Raw genomic sequence first — 18,701 nt, 5'->3', positions numbered from 1 at the left:
TCAACAGGCATCCTACACAGAACATGTAAAGCCTTAAATACAAATGCTAGGAAAGAAAAAAAGGCTGAAACAAGCACGTCGAACATCAATCTCAAAAGTCAGGAAAATAACAGCACAATAAACTCAAAGAAAACAGAATAAAAGAAATAAAAGCCAAATGCACAAAGGAAACAAATGTTGTCATTGTTGTTATTGAAATAAGAACAGATTAAAGAGGGAGACCCCAAATAGGTAACACAGAGGATCCACTAGGTCACTGATGGGTCATTGTTGGTCATTTGAAAAGACTATTAAAGGTTTTGCTTTTGTAACTCAACATTGATAAAGAAAAAAAAAAAGAGAGAGAGAATGCACCTACGACCAAAATAAAGCAACTGTCAACTTCCCTACGGATCTCCAAATTCCAAGAGGGTGCAACTAGTTGTTGAGTGTATCACGCCCACTCCGCACATGGGGAAAACTGAAGCGTGGAGCTCAAGTTACCCGCCCAAGGTCACGCAGCACGCAAGAGGCAGAGTCGGGATTTGAACCCGGGTTCAGTATTCCAGAACCAGCTTGCTCAGCTTCTGCGCGTTGGCGCCACCTCGCGCACGCTCGGGGATCCTGGTTTCCCGGTCCTGCTACCTGCGAAACCCCGCCCCCTCTCCGCGCTTGGCTTAGGGGCTCCGCCTCCCCGGCCGCAGGGGCTCCTGGTCCCAAGCCAAGCCGCCCTGAGGCGGGTCCGCTTCCTCTGCAGGCTTCTTCTGGATTTCGTCTGAGTTCCCTTAAAAATTCCAGCCGTGCTCCACATACAGCAACATTTCAGTCACTTCCCTTGGTCCCCTGGCCTCGCTCAGCTCTGTCTTCCCGCCCCAGGTTGCAGGGTGGGCTGTGTTCTTGCTTTATTTCTCTGTCTCAGCGAGAACTGCCTGGAGACGGACTTAAACAGTAGCCCTGGGCAGCCTGGGGTCAACTGGGAATGTGTAGGAAGCAGAACCGAGTTCCATCCCAGACCAGATGGATCAGAATCAGCACTTGGCAGGACCCTCCCTGACCCGGGCATTTTGGGTCACCTTATGCATAGCTCTGGCCTAGACCCAAAGGTGGCCGTGAGGCCCAGGGAACCTTCCAGAAGAGACACCTTACCTGGGGCAGGTATGTCTGAGAAAATGGATGTGAACCGCATCCTGACCTTAGATGATGACTGATCCTTTTGTCTGTATCTGAGAAGTTCAAGTTCATTCTAGGCATTTGGATTTCAGGCACTGTCTTATGAAGATGTCTGAGACCCGCCCCCCACCCCCAAGAAATGTTCTTTTTCCTAATTGCTAAGGTTTAGTGATCAGGAAAATTATATAAAAGATACCTTTAAAGGAGCTGAGCAAATGGGCATTATCAATACAGAAAATTCTAAATGTGATATACAACCAGGGATGTATGAAGCCTTGGGCCAAAGCCCTAACCCATGAGTTCTCAAACTTAAGCTGGCATCAGAGTCACCTGGAGGTGACTGCTGGGTCCCACCCTACAGTTCCTGCTTTAGTAGGGCTAGAGTGAGGCTTGGGATTTTATGTTCTGGCACGTTCCTCGCAGATGCTGGTGCTGTGGATCCAGGGAGCACACTTTGAGAACCACTGCCTCCAAACCACATATTTATGGCTGCTTTGAGGTCATATCATCCCTTAAGAATTACAGCCAGGCTCCGCATATAGTGACATTTCCATCAACGGAGGACTGCATATAGGATGTGGGTCCCCTAAGAAGATATCGCCTGGTGACATCGTGGTCACTTTACCTTGTGTAACTACGCTGTGTTTGCACCACAAAATCACGACACAGTTCTTGGAATGTGTCCCCATTGTTTAGTGACGAGTGACCGTACATAAAAATAATCCTGTTCAGTGACATATCATTACACAATCGTGATGAGTTCTGATGTCCCAATGCGAACCTGCGTGCTGACCTGAGTATCTTCCCGTATCCGGGCGACACCCTTAGCATTTCCAGTTGAATTGCATGCCGCCCTGATGTTCTTTGTGTCTGGAGATGAACACTTCCTTTCTTCTCCCGGTTGTCAATGGACATTTGTTTACTTATTTTTTTATATGCGGTGCTGAACCCAGGGCCTCACACACGCCAGGCAAGCGCTCTACCCCTGAGCCACAGCCCGGGCCCATGCTTCTTTCTTCCAGTGGCAATTTCATGTCTATGGCCGTCTCCTTTTTATTGTCTGCTGGAAAATATCGAATCAAGGTTGTGAGATCTGAAAAGAGGATTTCTTACACGAATCAAAATATAGCCGTGAAGATTAAAAAAAATAAACCCTTCTTCCCCCGGCACTCCCAGAATCCTCTGCAGCACCCCTGTTCAAACTGTTTTCACCTGGCGTTGGGATTATTGATTTGCCGTCTGACTCTCTCAAGGGCTTACGGGTTCCCCAAGGGCACGACATTCTTCTGTGTAAGAAAAAAAAATTGTGTAATGAAGAGATGTTGATTTTTTTTCTAGTATTTGCCCAATTTGTGTTAAGAAGCCGAGGAAATTATTTCTGGCCGTGGCCGCGGTGCACCTGGGTGAGCCAGCCTGAGGTGTGCACGGGAGGTTTTGCGGGGTGGAGGGCCGGATGGCCAGGTCGGGGGCTTGCTGGTGCGACTCTGCTGTGGTGCGTACATTCCAGTGAGGGCGACTGTAGCCGTGTCCCCAGGCCTGCCCGTCAAGCACGTGTCTGCACTCAAGCGTGCAGACCTTCCGAAGTCGCCAGGAAGGGTCTGGGGCGAAGCTCCCGGCAGAGCCTAGCGTGCGTGGACCCCGGGAGCACCCCCAGCATGGCGGAGTGGGGAGGGAGAAGAAAGGAGGAGGGTTCACCAGTGCCAATCCGTGACCATCAGTGCTGGTGACACTGGTGTCTGTCCCCTACCCGTGTGCGCAGATGCCAGATTGGTGATCACACCCTGGTCTCCACGGGTTCTGTGTGAGACTGGCTTGTGCTGTGGGCCATGTTCCTGTCCCTGGATCTGCCTCCCACCCAGGGTGTCCCCACCCTTTGTGTCTGAGGCTCCTGGGACCCCCGTGGGTGGAATTGCGGGTGGCCGTGCCACCCTTATGTGTCTGGTTGCAGTGCCAGGAGGCGGGGTTCTGCGATCTTGGGGTCAAGGAGGCCCTCTGGGAAGTGAGCAGCTGCAGATTAGATTTCCTGGGGCCACAGGAGGAAAGGAGAGAGAAGGATCCAGAGCAGGTGCTGGGCGGGCCAGGCTTTCAGAATCACCACAAGAACAGTCGCGAAGCTCCTGGTGATCGGGCACTGCTGGGCACCCACCTTCATGCTTCATATATTCACATTTATTCTCTTGTATTTATTCAATTTTATACATTAAGTATTTATACCATAAGTAATAATCACAGATCGTTTGTGATGTTTCTCATTAGCATATCTGGCTTTATGTGGAAAATACTCTCTATCATCCACTGAAGGTGGGAGGAAACTGAAGCTCAGAGAGGTCAGTTCACTTGCCCAAGGCCATTCAGTAAGCAGGTGGCAGAGTCTCAGTTCCTAACCACTGCACTACCCGACCCAAGGTGGGAGACACAGCACCTGAGGGGGACCAGTAGGGAGCAGGGTTCACTGAGTGACCAGGGAAAGCAGCACAGTGTTGTTGGTGTTGTGCCGCAGTGACAGTCTATGTCTGCTGAGTGCTTCCCCGGTGCCGGGCTCCATGCTAAGGGTTTTAATAGTAATGGCGATGGCCGATGCTCTGGGGTGCTCAGCCAGAGCCGGGCTCTTCTCCACACCGTGTCACCTGGATTAACTCATTTACTCCCACACCAGCACTCTGGAGGAGACAGTATGGGGTCCCCAGGGGGTCCTGGTGTGGTCCTATGCGCAGGCTCATGGAGGAGCTGGGATGTAAGTCCCCGGGCTTTTCTCTGAACTCACACCCCTGGTCATTTTCCAACAAATCAGGAGGTTAGGAAGAAACAGTACCCACCTCACAGATGAGAAGACTGAGGCTCCGACTCGGGATCCCTCACAGAGCCACAGCCCCCGCCTGCCCCATCTGCACCACAGACCCCGCTCTCACCGGGCAGGAGCCCGGGAGCTCTGGAGCTTCTGCAGGTTGTGCTCGGCTCCAGGTCACGTCCCTGCCCAGCCCTGGGCTCTGGAGCTTCTGCAGGCTGTGCTCGGCTCCAGGTCACGTCCCTGCCCAGCCCTGGGCTCTGCGCCTCTCTCCCCTTCTACACTGCCCTGAGTTTTCCTTTGGCTGATAAGAGCTCGTGGTATAAAGTATGAACTGAGATCATTTTCCCCAGATGGATCTGGGGTGTTTGTTTTGTTTTGCTTTATAAAAGTCTAATCAGTGGTTTTAGTTGTTTGTTTTGTTTTGGTGCCGGGGACTGAATCCAGGAGCGCTCTACCACTGAGCTCCACCCCTAGCCCTTTTATTTTTTGCGGTGCTGGGGATTGAACCCAGGGCCTTGTGCATGTGAGGCAAGCACTCTACCCACTGAGCTATGTCCCCAGCCCACCCCCCCTTTTTTTTTTTTTGAGACAGGTTCTCACTATAGTTGCCCAGGCTGGTCCTGAAATTTTAATCCTTCTGCCTCAGCCTTCTGAGTAACTGGGATTACAAGTCTATGCCATCGCACCCAGCTAAATTTTTCAGTTTTATACAGCTTGACAGGGCCACCATTTATTCTATAGATTCAAGATTTCCAGACTTGATTAAGAGAGCCTTCTGGTAGGGCTGGGTAGCTCAGTGGGAGAGCACTTGCCTAACATATGTGAGACCTTGGGATTTGTCCCAGCATATCTCTCTCTCTCTCTCTCTCTCTCTCTCTCTCTCTCTCTCTCTCACACACACACACACACACACACACACACACACGGCGTCTCCTGGCTCCTGGGAAACAGGGTGGGATAGGCTCTTTCCCCTTCTTCCTATCCTGGGTCTGTTCTTTAGTACATGCATGTGTTGGGTGTGTGCTGATTTCTTCTTGTCAATTTGTTAGCACTCTTTACATATTATAGCTATCAACTCTGTTATCTGAATGTGCAAAAATTTCCCCACACTTTTTTATGTAGTCTTCAAAGGTTTGAAGTATTATGCAAATAATCTATTTCACAGTTTCTGGTTTCCAGTCTTAGTTAGAATGATCTTCCTGTCTCGGTGGGAGACTTCTTCCTCTGCCCCTCCTTCTCCTCCAGAGTCCCTTTCCTTAGCTCCAGGTTCTCCTTTTCCAAGGGTTGGATCCTTCCTTTCCCCCTGCCTGCCTCTCCTTATTTAGTAAGGGTTGTTCTGTGCCTTGTGGATGTTTTTTGGTGGTGGGGGAGGGGTACCAGGATTGAACTCAGGGGCACTCGACCACTGAGCCACATCCCCAGCCCTATTTTGTATTTTATTAGAGACAGGGTCTCACTGAGCTGCTTAGCGCCTCACTTTAGCTGAGGCTGGCTTTGAACTCACGATCCTCCTGCCTCAGCCTCCCAAGCGTCAGGGTGCCACTGTGCCCGGTGCTTGTCGATTTTTAAGAACTCTGCTACTTCCATGCAGGGGCCCTAAGCCACCCTACCTGTTGCAAATGATTTCAAATCCTGCCCACTGGCTTTAGGGTGGCCGTTGGCCACGTCATATGCTAGGTGTGAGGTTTTATGTAAAGACGCTGGGTCCACCTTGCACCATGACCTGGGCCAGGGAGGCACTCCCGCTGCCCCCTCCTTCCCTCCCAAGTCCTTATCTTGCACCTTCTCCCTTCCCACGGTCAACTGCATAAAAGCGCCCGGGGGCCCAGCTCTGCGGTGTCACCATGTCCCTGCTGCCCTCGCTGCTGCTGGTCCTGGCCCTGGTGGCCCTCCCGGGTGCCCAGGGCGCCTGCCCGGTGCCCGCCGACCTCAAGCACGACGACGGGACTCGCACGTGCGCCAAGCTCTATGACAAGAACGATCCCTACTACGACAACTGCTGCAAGGGCGCCGAGCTCTCGGTGGAGCCGGGCGCCGACCTGCCCTTCCTGCCCTCCAACTGGGCCAACACGGCGTCCTCGCTGGTGGTGGCTCCGCGCTGCGAGCTCACCGTGTGGTCCCGCGCGGGCAAGGCCGGCAAGACGCGCAAGTTCACGTCGGGCTCCTACCCGCGCCTGGAGGAGTTCCGCCGCGGCATCTTCGGGCACTGGGCCAACGCCATCTCCGCGCTCTACTGCAGGTGCCCGCCCGCCGCCCGAGCCCCCAGGCTGTGCAGGATCCAGACACCCGTCAGGCAGGACCGGCCCCCGCGGCCCCCTCCTCATCCCAGCCCCCCAGGCAGCCCCGGCCCTGGGCGCACGCGCAGGCTCTGCACCCCACTGGTCCTGGGAAGCAGCCCTGCCCACTTCCAGAATCGCCCGCTTGCCCCCAGCTATGCTCCCCAGGAAGGACTGCCTGAGGGGAAGAGCCCCCAGACCCAAGGCCAGCCTCCTGCTGCAGATCGGCACCTCTGAAAGCTCCCTCGGCCACTCTGGGACTCCCAGGCCTCAAGGCCCCAGGTCCAGTTTCAGGACACCCCTTCTAGTCCCGGGGTGCTCACCTGGACCCAGATCAGCCTCAACCCTCAAGTCAGTCCCAGAGTCCCTACCCCAAGCCCGGGGACCCAAGTCCCCCTGACTCCTATACCCAAGCTCCCGGAAGCTGGGACAGCTGGGACACCCCTAGCTCAGCCCAGCTGCCCACGCCCCAAGAGCCCCAAGGACCCCCAGGCTAGGACAGCGCCCAAACTAGAGCCCTGGACTCCCATCCCAGTTCCCTGCCACATGCTGGAACCCAGGGCCCTGAGCCCCCAGTGACAATTTCTGATTATGTTGCAGATGCTACTGATCCTGGAGGGCCCCTTATCCGCAGCCCCCCCACAGCACGGCCAAGCCGGAGGAGGAGCGGGCTTCCTGCCGCCGCCTGCCTGCCCTCTCTGCAATACAGCCTTGTCAACTGGTCTGTCTGCCATCTGCTCATGCTTGGGACCCATGTCCGCGCAGGACTGGGTGGGACAGTGGGGACCATGGGGGTCAGGCAAATGCCAGGGATGGCTGGCCATTGTCACATACTGAAATGTTCCCCACGCTGGGGTACAGAATCCTTCCCTGAGCCATTCTGGCCTCTCAAGTAGTTCTGGACCCTCAGGACGTGCCTGGAACAGCAGGGCCCAGATCCAGGGGCAGGGGAGTGATCTGCTAGGGCTCGGCCTGGGGAGGGGACGTTAAGTACTTTACTCCCCCCACCTCCCCACACCTGGAAGACACTTTGGTTCAAATTTGGATATTTCTGTTCAGGCTGCAACCTGTGTCCCCATCCCAGGGACAAGTGCCCGTGATGGGTATCTGGGTTTGGGGACCTTGGGGGAACTAGAGCAGAGCCACAAGGAGAGAGGGAGGAGGGGCATGTGGACAGCCTTGGGGCATGGTGACTGGGATGGCGGGGGCAGGAGGGGGACTTGGGGAGTGTCTGGGAGTCAAGAGCCACAGGAGAGGCAGCAGGAGGGATGTCAGTGGCTGTACACTGGGGAGGACTCCACAGAGGTCAAGGTCGTGCAAAAAGTGCAGGAGTCATGGAGATGCTGGAGGCTCAAGGGTGGAGGTTTTGCAAATAAGAAATGAACCCCGGGAAGTTCTAGGGAGCAGAGGCCAGGGAAGCGCCCAGCATCTGGGGCACCTGTGTTCATTCACTCAGCGAAGCTTTATTGAGCACCTACTATCTGACAAGCTCTGAATGGGCAAGGAGTGGCTCCCGCCTCGCCTGGGGGAGCTCAGAGAGCCAGGGAGGCAGACGTTCAGGGGTGTGCGAAGCTTTCACAGGCAAAGTCAAGGGCCAGGCAGAAGGTCCGGAGGTGCTCTGGGGTCAGGCAGGACAGGCGCAGGGTCAGTCTGTCACTCCCTGAGCTGCACGGACACGGAGGAGTCGGTCACCCTCGTCCGGCGCAGCCCACCGGGCTCCGTGCGGTTCTTGGTCTTGTGCAGGAAGTGGACGAAGCGCACGCCAGGGCCGTACTGGCGGAACACGTGGGACACCTGGGACCCAGGGGTGGGAAGAAATCCTGATTAGAGACCCACGACCCTCTGGGAGGTCGTGGGGAAAGAGCATGACGGGCGGGACCAGCTGTCGCACCTGTATCCAGCGACCAGGGGGGCCACGCCCCGAGCTCCGCGGGGCCACGTGGTGCTGCGCGATGACCGTGCGGCAGTCCCCAGCCAGCAGCCAGACGTGCAGCTCGTAGACGCACTGGTCCAATCGGCTGTCCTCATACCTGGAGGCGGGGTCAGGCCTGGGGCTGCCGCCACCGTCCACCCACCCGCGCCACATTCCCCGTTCCACACTCGCTCCCGGCACCCAGTCTGCACAGGCCCGGCCTGGATGGCGCTGGCAGCACCGCAGGGACCAAGATGCCCCCTCGCCCAGTCCTCATGGGCTTCAGAGTCCAGTGGGAAGCCGACGCGGGCCCCACAGTGATTGACAGGTAGAAGAGGGTGGGAAGGGGAGGCGCCGGCAGAGGGGTCAGGATGGTCTGGGGTGACCCGGAGCCCTGGAGCAAACCCATCTGAGCCATCAGGGCAGGGGTCAGGGAAGGCTTCCTCTGGAGCCTGTGTAACTGATTCCTACAGTCAAGAGGAATCCATCTCAAGAATAACAGAAGCCAGGCATAGTGGTGCATGCATGTAATCCTAGCAACTAGGGAGGCTGAGGCAGGAGGATTGCAAGTTAGAGGCCAGCCTCAGTAATTTAGTGAGATCCTGCCTCAAAATAAAAAATAAAGGGCTGGAGATGTAGCTCAGTGGTAGAGGACCCCTGGGTTCAACTCCCAGTACCAAAAAAGAAAGAAACAATAACAGGGGGACAAGCATTCATGCAAGAAGGAACAGCGTCAGCAGAGCTGAAGATCGAAGGGCATGGCCCATTTTAAGACCTGAATGACTCAGAGGACAGGGGCCAGAGAGGGGGGCTCGCCCGGCCTGCGGCATGGCCAGGTGTGGTGAGGAACTGTGTCAGAGGGAGCAAGGGGAGGCCTGAGCTCGGGGGAGCCCCTGGATGACCACGCGCAGGCGACGGCACGCACCAGTCCATGACGGTGACATCTGGCTGCTCGTCATCCAGCAGCTCCTCCCACAGGCCCTCCGCCAGGAGGTTCACACACTGCTGCTTCACCGTCCAGCTGCAAAGGGGGGACAGCACCTGCTGTGACCCTGGGCCTCCCAGGCCAAGGGAGAAGGAGACCTGATCGCAGGGGCACCTGCCAGTCTGCCCCCAGCCCCCTGAAGTCCATGCTGACAGAACCCTTCCTTGCAGTCAGGGAAATTGAGGCCTAAGATCAAGGTCAAGCAGCAAAGAAGTGGCAGAGCCAGGATCCAATCCAGGCATGTGTGACTCCAAGCCACTAAATCACACCCTCTTGTCCACTGGACAGAGCAGGGATGGGTATGATGGAGGACACGTGTGGCCTCCGGTGACTATTCCCATCCCAGAGAAAGAGGTTGGGAACAGCTGGAATGTGCTGAACACCTACTGCGTGCTGGCCAGACCTAGCTGGCCGCTGTGCAAGCGTTCTCTCTTATGACTAACCCAGTTGACAGAGCAGGAAACGGAGGCCCAGAGATGCCAAGTCGGTTTCAGCAGGCTGCACAGCAAAGAAGAAGGGAATCTACAACAGGCCCCAAGAGCCTGCGGCTCACCTGAGGTCCTGCTGGAGCTTTTCTGTTCTAATGTGCCATCCGCGGAAATTGCCTGGCGGGAGAAAGAGGCAAGGGTTAGAAGGTTCCCTCGGGAGGCCCACCCTCCCTGGCCGCAGCTCCCGGCACCTACCTAGAGCCTCCAGGGGCTGCCAGGTGGGACCGGTAGGGGGCGCTGGCTGGTAAATGTTGATGCCTGAAATGCACAAGGAAGTGGACCCTCGGGCCAGCCCCTCCGCACCTTCAGCCCTCCCTGCCCCAGGGCTGCACTGGAAGGGCAGGAAACTGCCGGGCCAGACCAGCCCGGCAGGGATGAGTGAGTCAGAGCCCTGGGAGCGGTGAGAACCGCCGGGGCAGAGAGGGACGGTATCTGGAGGCGGGCGTGGTGAAACCGAGGGGGAAAGAGAGGAACCCCGAGAAGGAAACTGGCAGAGGGTGCGACAAACGGAGAGACGCGGGTAGAGATGGGGACGATCGGACGTAGAGAGGTAAAACGAAGATGCCGAGAGACGCAGGGAGAAAAAGGCACAAAGACAGGAGAGGAAACGAGAGGGATGCGGAAAGGTGCAGAACCAGAGAGGCGAAAACGATCGACGAGAAAACCGAGATGGAGATACAGACGGTCTGAGTGGCGCCCGGCCTCGTGCCGCGTCCCGCTCAGCGCCGCACCTTCGGGGTTGGGCGAGCGCAGCAGGTTGCGGTAGAGCGGCCGCCGCAGCAGCAGCAGCTTCCAGGTGAGGCGCGCGGGCAGCTCCAGGCCCCCGCCCAGCGGCCCCCACTCATCCAGCAGCAGCTGCCGGGCGTGCGCCTCCGACGGCGGCTCGGGCTGCGGGAGCTCGGGGGCCTCCGGGGCGGCTGGCGACGGCGGCGACGGCGGCGGCGGCGGCGATGGCGGGGACGGCGGCAGCTCCGGGGAGCTCTCGGGCGCGTCCGCCTCCATCCCGCCGCCGAGCGCGTCTGGGTCCCGCGCCTCCGCCATCGCTCGGGCTGCGACTGTCCGGGGTCCGCGGGGCCCGGGGTTAACTGGGGCGGGAGGGCGGGGCGCCTGCGGCATTTAAGAGGGGGCGTGGGGGCAGGGAGCCCGTCCTCCATCCCGCCCTCCTCCCCGGGACCCGGGTCCAGCCTCAGCTCCTCCTCCCTCGAACCCGGGTCCAGCCTCAGCTCCTCCTCCCTCGAACCCGGGTCCAGCCTCAGCTCCTCCTCCCTGAGACCCGGGGTCCAGCCTTAGCTCCTCCTCCCTCGAACCCGGGTCCAGCCTCAGCTCCTCCTCCCTGGGACCCGGGGTCCAGCTTCAGCTCCTCCTCCCTCGAACCCGGGTCCAGCCTCAGCTCCTCCTCCCTCGGACCCGGGTCCAGCCTCAGCTCCTCCTCCCTGGGACCCGGGGTCCAGCCTCAGCTCCTCCTCCCCGGAACCCGGGGTCCAGCCTCAGCTCCTCCTCCCTCGGACCCGGGTCCAGCCTCAGCTCCTCCTCCCTGGGACCCGGGGTCCAGCTTCAGCTCCTCCTCCCTCGAACCCGGGTCCAGCCTCAGCTCCTCCTCCCTGGGACCCGGGGTCCAGCCTCAGCTCCTCCTCCCCGGAACCCGGGGTCCAGCCTCAGCTCCTCCTCCCTCGGACCCGGGTCCAGCCTCAGCTCCTCCTCCCCGGGACCCGGGGTCCAGCCTCAGCTCCTCCTCCCCGGAACCCGGGGTCCAGCCTCAGCTCCTCCTCCCTCGGACCCGGGTCCAGCCTCAGCTCCTCCTCCCTGGGACCCGGGGTCCAGCTTCAGCTCCTCCTCCCTGGGACCCGGGGTCCAGCCTCAGCTCCTCCTCCCCGGAACCCGGGGTCCAGCCTCAGCTCCTCCTCCCTCGGACCCGGGTCCAGCCTCAGCTCCTCCTCCCTGAGACCCGGGGTCCAGCCTTAGCTCCTCCTCCCTCGAACCCGGATCCAGCCTCAGCTCCTCCTCCCTGGGACCCGGGGTCCAGCTTCAGCTCCTCTTCCCTCGAACCCGGGTCCAGCCTCAGCCCTTCTGTGTCCCTGCCCCAGTTTCCCCCGGCCAGCTGAGGACCCGCACTAGCCCTGGAGAGGGGTGTGTCACCTGAGCCAATGCCAGGCGCTCTGATGAGGCCGCCTCATTAAGTGGGGCCTGGCGGGTTAAGAGGCTAATTACCAAGACCCTCCCTCCTGCCTCTCTCTGCGGAGGCCCTGGGGGTGCGGAGGGCCCCAGCCTCTGTCCCTTCCTCCTTTGCCCTCACCCTGGGGACCCTGCCGTTTTCCATCTTGGACAGCAAGGTGAGGCCACAGAGGGAGCAGGTGGGCTGGGCTGCTGGCGCCTGTCCCGCCCCCTCCCTGGGGGTCACAGAGAGTTGGGGCCGGGGCGGGGCCGGGGCGGGGCTGGCGCGGAGGAACCTGTAGGGCCAGGCGCCCAGGGCCACTTCCTGCCTCTGCCCATCCCCGCACTGGTCCAGGGGAGTCAGGCGCAGGGTTGCCCACACTGGGGACGGGCACCGGTTGTCCCCACATGCCTTCTGCTCGCCAGGGGCTGTTCTAGAGGATTCCAGCTCATTTCATCTCCCATCAAAGGTGAGGAGCGGGCGCGCTGCGCCGCAGCTTATATCGCGCTGGGCGGATCCCCAGCACCCAGCACCCGCACCCAGCACCCACACCCAGCACCCAGCACCCGGCACCCACACCCAGAGCGCAGCACCCAGCACCCCGCAGCAATCCTGGGACAGGTGCTGTTGTTGTCGTCCCCACTCTACAGATGAGAAAATAGGGGCCACCCTCCTGGGCCTGGTTCCCGCCTGCTTTCTGGGACACCTCCTGCTCCGCATTCCGCCAGACACAGACCCGCGAACTGGGACTGTCACAGACACTGACACCCCAGTGACGCTGCTCATGTAATTGAGGGCTGCCTGCTGCCGGCGTTGTTCCGGGTCCTGTGGGTGGAGAAACTCAGTCTCCGCACACGCTCGGCATGCCCACGTCGCAGACAAGGAAACTGAGGCACAGAGAGGTCTAGTTACGCCCTGAGGTTGCACAGCTGGGGCGTGGTGAGTTGGACACACTCTTGGAGACTCAGGTGTGGTGCACAGGGACACTGAGTCAAGTCCGCCTCTGGGAGAAACACTGGCTCACCCAGAAGCAGGGGGGCCGACAGGACGTTGCTGTCTTGAACTCGTCCCACCTCACCTCAGGCTCGAGGGGCCAGCAACTAGTAACAGTGGCTCCATTTACAGATCAGAGACTCGAGGCTAGACAGATGCAGGGACCTGCCTGGAAGGGCTGGGAGGTCACCAGGCCCTGGGAGAGGCACCCGGAAGTCCCCAGCAGATCCCCAGAAAAACACCATCAGAGCCCATGACACACCTATGACCAGAAGCACTCCCGGCCACCAAAGGCACACAGCCCACACCTGTCCCGGTGCCCACCTGCCTGCCTCAGACCTGTCATGGGGCAGGAGGGGCTGCCAAGCGGAGTCAGAATCCAGGGCAGGGAGTGGCCGTGAGGGAGGGGCACACAGAGCCCAGGGGACACTGCCCGCCTCGCCCCCCCCCCCAATCAGGCTTTGACGGCTCCTTCTGGGCTGTCACTACACCTGTCCCACCCCACCACACACAGGACAGTCAGGCGGTCCTACCAACCACGCCCAACCAGTCGCTCTCTCATGCAAACCCTCCTTGGCTCCCCAGTGCCCTGAGGAGGAAATTCCTGCTCTTTGGTTGACATTCAAGGCCCTGAATTTCTGGTTCCTCCTCCGTGACCCCGTCTCTCCCATCCCAGGCTGTGTGTTTCTTTGGTCCTGGGAATCCAACCCAGGGGCGTAACCCCTCAACCACATCCCCAGCCCTTTTTACCTTGTTGGTTTTTATTTTTGAGACAGGGTCTCACCCCTTTGCTGAGGCTGGCCTCAAACATGTGATCCTCTGGCCTCAGCCACCATGCCAGGCTTTATCCTAGGGTTGTTGCATGTGACATTCTTTCCACCTGGAGTGCCCCTCCCTCTCACCAATGCCCCCACACTGAGTGGTTCCCAGACCTTATGACAAGTCACATCACCCAGGGAGCTTATTTAAAAGGCCAATTCCTGGGCTGGGGGTGTGGCTCAGTGGAAGAGCGCTTGCCTGGCACGCATGAGGCCCTGGGTTCGATCCTCAGCACCACATACAGATGAATAAAGTAAAGGCAGTGTGTCCATTTAAACAAAACAAAAACAAAACAACAAAAGGCCAATTCCCAAGTCCCAGGCTGGGTGTCTGGGACGGGCCGGAAGCTCTGAGAAACTCGCATCTGAGGGATCAACAGCTCGAACCCTGGGAAGTCGGTGGATTCCAACGTGGGATCCCAAACTTCCTGTCCCTCCCCAGAAGATCAGCGAAGGCCCAGTGGGGACGCGGCCCTGACAGGTGCCAACGCAGAGCCACGTCTTGCGTGTTGTGAGACAGTGAACGTTGTGGCCACTTGGAAGAGCATTTTTCAGTTTCTTAGGAAACCAAATGTATTTTCGCCCCACAACCCAGTGATCCCACTCGTTCGCGCTTAGCCACAGTGGACGCACGTGGCCCCACAGAGCTGCTGGCATCAGCCCCCAGCGTGCTCGTGAGCAGGAGTGGCATGTGCCATGTGCGTGCCACGTTCACAGTGGGGACTCCCCCAAAGGCCATGGTAAGGCTGAGCCTACGGGTTGATGCTGCTGCAGGTGCTGGGGCCTTTAAGAGGTGGGGCCTAGCGCGAGGTCTTTTGGTCTGGGGGGCGGGGCCCTTGAAGGAGATTGAGCAGCTTGGCTCTGCCACATGCTCCCACTGTGATGGGCCACCTCACCACAGGCCCAAAAGCCAAGGGGCCAACCAATCAAGATGTAAACCTCTGAGACCACTGGCCCAAATAAACCTTGCCTCTTGTTAAGTTGATGATCTCAAGTGTTTGTTTTGTTTGGGTTTTGCAGTACCAGTTGTCTAAGACACTGTGGTATGTCCATCCAGTGGAATAGTATTCAGCAAGAAAAAGGAACTAACTAGGCAAACAAAGAGCAACTATTATTATTGAGTGACAAAAGCCAGGTAAAACAAGACACCCAAAGTGTGATTCCATTGATATAAAATTCTGGAAAATGCAAGGCTAATCTAGAATTCAAGAAAGCAGGTTGGTGGTTGCCAGGGGCTGGGGGATTAATGGTAAAGATGCATGAGGGGGAACATTCTGGGGTGGTGAAAAAGTTATTTCTTTCTCTCTCTCTCTCTCTCTCTCTCTCTCTCTCTCTCTCTCTTTTGGTACCAGGGATTAAACCCAGGGGCCCTTAATCACCGAGCCACGTCCCCAGCCTTTAGTATATTTTATTCAGAGACAGGTCCTCGCTAAGTTACCCGGGGCCTCGCTTTTGCTAAGGATGGTTTCAAACTTGTGATCCTCCTGCCTCAGCCTCCCAAGCAGCTGGGATTACAGGTGGCGCCACCATGACCAGCTTAGGTCCCCTCTGCTGGGCGCCGTGGCGCACGCCTGTAATCCCAGAGGCTCAGGAGGCTGAGGCAGGAGGATCACAAGTTCAGAGCCATTCTTAGCAACTCAGTGAGACCCTGTCTCTAAGAAAATATAAAAAAAGGACTGGGGATGTGCTCTGGGGACAAGCGCCCATTGGTACCAAAAAACCTGATGTGGAAACGGAGCCCAGAGGGTGAAGTGACTTGCCCAGGAAACGGTGGAGCTGGGACCCGAACGTGGCGTGTGGCCCCAGAGTCTGCTCTTAGCTGGACCAGTGACCCAGGGAGGGAGGCTCAGGTTAGGGCCACGTTCCCGTGTGGCCTTTGACACCCAGGACCATCCTTCTCCCTGGCGGCTCCCTGTCCTTAGGCCCCTGCGAGGTGTGGCAGGGAGTGGCTCTCTCCAGAGGCACAGGGGAGGCCCTCCTGCCTCTCCCGGTGTCTGGCGCCTCTGCCTCTGGGGCCTTGCTGCCTCCCTTCTCAAACGCGCCCTGCCTCACTCTTTAAGGACGCTTGTCACTGTGTGGCGGGTCGACCAGATAATCCAGGGCGACCGGGCTGAGCTCACCTCAAGGTGCCTCACCTAATTGTGTCTAGAAAGAACTTTTTCCCCAAATAAAGTAGCACTCCCAGGTCCCAGGGATGGGGCCGCGGGCTGCCGTTCACCCACTGCTCAGGGAAGGCTCAGGGGAGGGTGCTGAGGCTCGGCAGGCAGGAAGGCTGAGCTCAGGTCTGAAGTCGGAGAGCTTGTCCGACTGCTGGCCTCCACCCCGCTTCCCTGGGTTTCCGACCCGGTGCTCCTGGGTGCGCCTGAGACTTGGCCTCTTTTTGTAAACTGGGGACTGAGCCTCGGGTGCTTCACCCCTCAGCCCCAGCCCCAGCCCTTTTTATTTTTTATTTCAAGACAGGGTCTCATTAAGTTGCTGAGGTTGGCCTAAAATTTGGAATCCCCCTGCCCTGGCCTCCTGACCTACTGGGATGATAGGAGTGTCACTGGGCCCAGCGAGAACTTGCATTTCTAATGAGTCCCAAGGTAATGCTGATGTGCTGGGCTGGCACCCACACGAGGTTCCACTGTGCTGGCAGAGGCACCAGGTTTGATTCCCCCAACACACACGCACACACACCCCAGAACAGGAACCACTCTGCAGAAGCAGAGGCTGCCGGGACATGACAGGGCCACGGTGATCATGTGTGTCCGTGGCAAGGACACACATGCCTTCTGGAAGGCATGGCTCCCCAGGACTTAGCCTTTGTTCCCTGACTCCTGCCTGAGTGGCCTGTGCCACACTCTGTCCTGTGCTCACAGTGACCCATGTTTCCTTGCTGGTCCTGGACCCCTCCAGCTTCCTGCCTGCCTCAGGACCTTTGCACACGGCACCCCTCAGCCCAAATGGCCTCCCCGTCGCTGCTGCCACAGTCGCCTTCATCTCCACCCAACTGTCACTTCACAACATGCCTGGTGGTTGTTCCCTGCCAGCACACGGGGTCCTCCCAGCCCAGTCAAACTCCTACCTCTGCTTTTCTCTGTCGCCACACCCCGTCCTTTCTTGCACGTATTGTGCCCCAGAAGTACGCCCGCGTGCATGGTGATGATGGCTGGGCCACGATCGGCTCCTCCTGCCAGAACATCAGCGACGCCAGGCCAGGGCCTTGGGCAGGTATGTTGGCTCTGTCCCCAGTTCAGGGCTGGCCTGGGCTGCGGCTGTGTTTGCTGGGCAGGGAGGACAAGAAGGCCAGGAGGAGTGGCCCTTCCCGTCGAGGAACCAGGGCTAGCCCCACTGTGTCACCCAGACCCCAGCACATCCCAAGACGGGTCCTCGGGAAGCAGATCCTGGGCTCCCCACCAGCGCGGCAGGGGCGGGAAGCTGCATCCCTGTCCCAGTGGAAGCAAGGCAGGCTGGGTTGAGTGCTTGGTGGTGGGATGGCAGGGCAGTGAGCCAGTGTCGCCTTTCAGGGGTGACAGAGAGGCAGAGGTGAGGTGGGACAGAAGGAGGCAAGAAAGGAGGAGGATGGATTCAGAAGAGCCAGAGCCAGAGTCCGAGATAGAGTCCGAGTGCTGGGCATGGTGGTGCACGCCTGGAATCCTAGCGGCATGGGAGGCGAGGCAGGAGGATTGCGAGGTTGAGGCCAGCCTCGGCAACTTAGCACGACCCTGTCTCAAAACAAAATAAAAAGAACAGTGGGGCTTAGCTCAGTGGTAGAGCGCTTGCCTAGCATGTGTGAGGCACTGGGTTCAATTCTCAGTGCTGCATAAAAAATGAATAAATAAAATAAAGTTATTGTGTCCACCTACAACCAACAATATTTTTTGAAAAATAAAATAAAAATAAAAAGGCCTGGGGATGTGGCTCAGTGGTAGAGCATCACTGGGCTCAATCCTTGGTTAAAAAAAAAAGTCTGAGTGAGCAAGAGATAAACAGAGAAAGAGAAAGGGTCAGCCAGGCTGAGGCAGAGAGACTTAAAGAGAGACACAGAGACCCGCATGGGGATGATCAGAACCAGAGAGGGGTTCAGTGGATCTGAGATGCCCTGGGGCACAGGGCAGGTGACATCCAGAGGAAGCGTAGGGGTGCTGGATAAATGTGTGCCAGACGAGCTATCGCTAAGAAAGGCCAGCAACCACAAGCTCCTCCTGTGTCCACCAACGGCACGATTTGCCTCTGTCCAGGTTCATCTGTGCAGTGGAATACTACACAGCCATGATCAGGAGCCCGGCTGCTTTTTATGTACCACCAAGGAACAACCACCAAGATGCACTGTTAGGCAGGACAAAGCAAGAGGCAGAAGTCCACGGGCATTATGCCAACACTTATGCCAAGCACAGCCTGTCTGTATGCGCGTGCAGGCGATACTTCCCATGCACACATGCTTTTCTGGAAGGAGACACAGACACTTGTACCAGTGGCTGTCCTGGGGAGGGGAACTGAGAGGCGGCGGGCGGGGAGACAGGGAGGGAGGTCGGCTTTCCCATGTATCCCCTCTTCCACGGGCTTGGGTCACCTGTTCAAATAATGAACAAGGTTCAGCAGCAGGAAGAAGGAAAGTCAGGGAGAAAGGGTAGGAAACAGCAGGTCCTGGACTCCAGAGACGACCTTGGTCTTCTGGAGGAAGACCCAAGCTGTCTCACCCCCAAAACCGCCCCTCCGTCCCCCAGTCCCAAGGCTTCTCCTGGGACCAACAGCCCCTTCCCGAGCCGGCTCCTGGGCCCCGGGCGGGACTGACCAGCTGGGAAGGGAGGTTGGCTCTCCTCTGCCCACACCTGTGGCCCCTCTGGTGGTATAGTGACCCCTGTGGCATCGAATGTGCAGGGACGCCCCCCCCAACCCAGGACCCAGGCCCTGCCCTGCCACGTGCTTGCTGGGCGACAGCTGCGGTCCCCATTCCGGGTTCAGGCTCCTCGTTCTGGGAAGCCGAGGAGTTGGCAGGCTGCTCCCCGGACATCTGCAGGGCCTCTCTACAAAGGCCACACTCGCGGGTTCCAGGACGTGTCTTTGGGGGGCGCCGTTCAGCCCACTCACCGAACCAGGGGTCAACAAAGGCCCCGGGCACAGGAGGGCGATGGCGCCTGACTCTTCCTGTCCACGT

At 58.3% G+C, this 18,701-nt stretch overlaps 2 protein-coding genes across 2 annotated transcripts; one reads left to right on the top strand and one right to left on the bottom strand.

The window, feature by feature from the left end:
* Positions 1-5,781: 5,781 nt before the first annotated feature.
* On the top strand, positions 5,782-6,450 carry SYCN (syncollin; the record flags this gene model as incomplete). The annotated part of the gene is made up of 1 exon (XM_079118682.1): positions 5,782-6,450. The coding sequence occupies one exon, from the start codon at positions 5,782-5,784 to the stop codon at positions 6,448-6,450; it is 669 nt and encodes a 222-aa protein (XP_078974808.1).
* Positions 6,451-7,656: 1,206 nt separating this feature from the next.
* NCCRP1 (NCCRP1, F-box associated domain containing) lies at positions 7,657-10,703 on the bottom strand. Its single transcript, XM_079116828.1, has 6 exons — positions 10,330-10,703; positions 9,794-9,856; positions 9,664-9,715; positions 9,051-9,146; positions 8,105-8,243; positions 7,657-8,007 (listed from the first exon to the last, which is right to left on the bottom strand). Exons 1-6 carry the CDS (start codon positions 10,637-10,639, stop codon positions 7,867-7,869), a joined length of 801 nt encoding a protein of 266 aa, XP_078972954.1. The 5' UTR covers positions 10,640-10,703; the 3' UTR covers positions 7,657-7,866.
* Positions 10,704-18,701: the final 7,998 nt, after the last annotated feature.

This window comes from Sciurus vulgaris (assembly GCF_902686455.1).
Source record: "Sciurus vulgaris genome assembly, chromosome: 17".
Lineage (NCBI taxonomy): Eukaryota > Metazoa > Chordata > Mammalia > Rodentia > Sciuridae > Sciurus > Sciurus vulgaris.
Note: the sequence above shows the minus strand (reverse complement) of the source record. Positions and strands in the feature narration are given on the sequence as shown.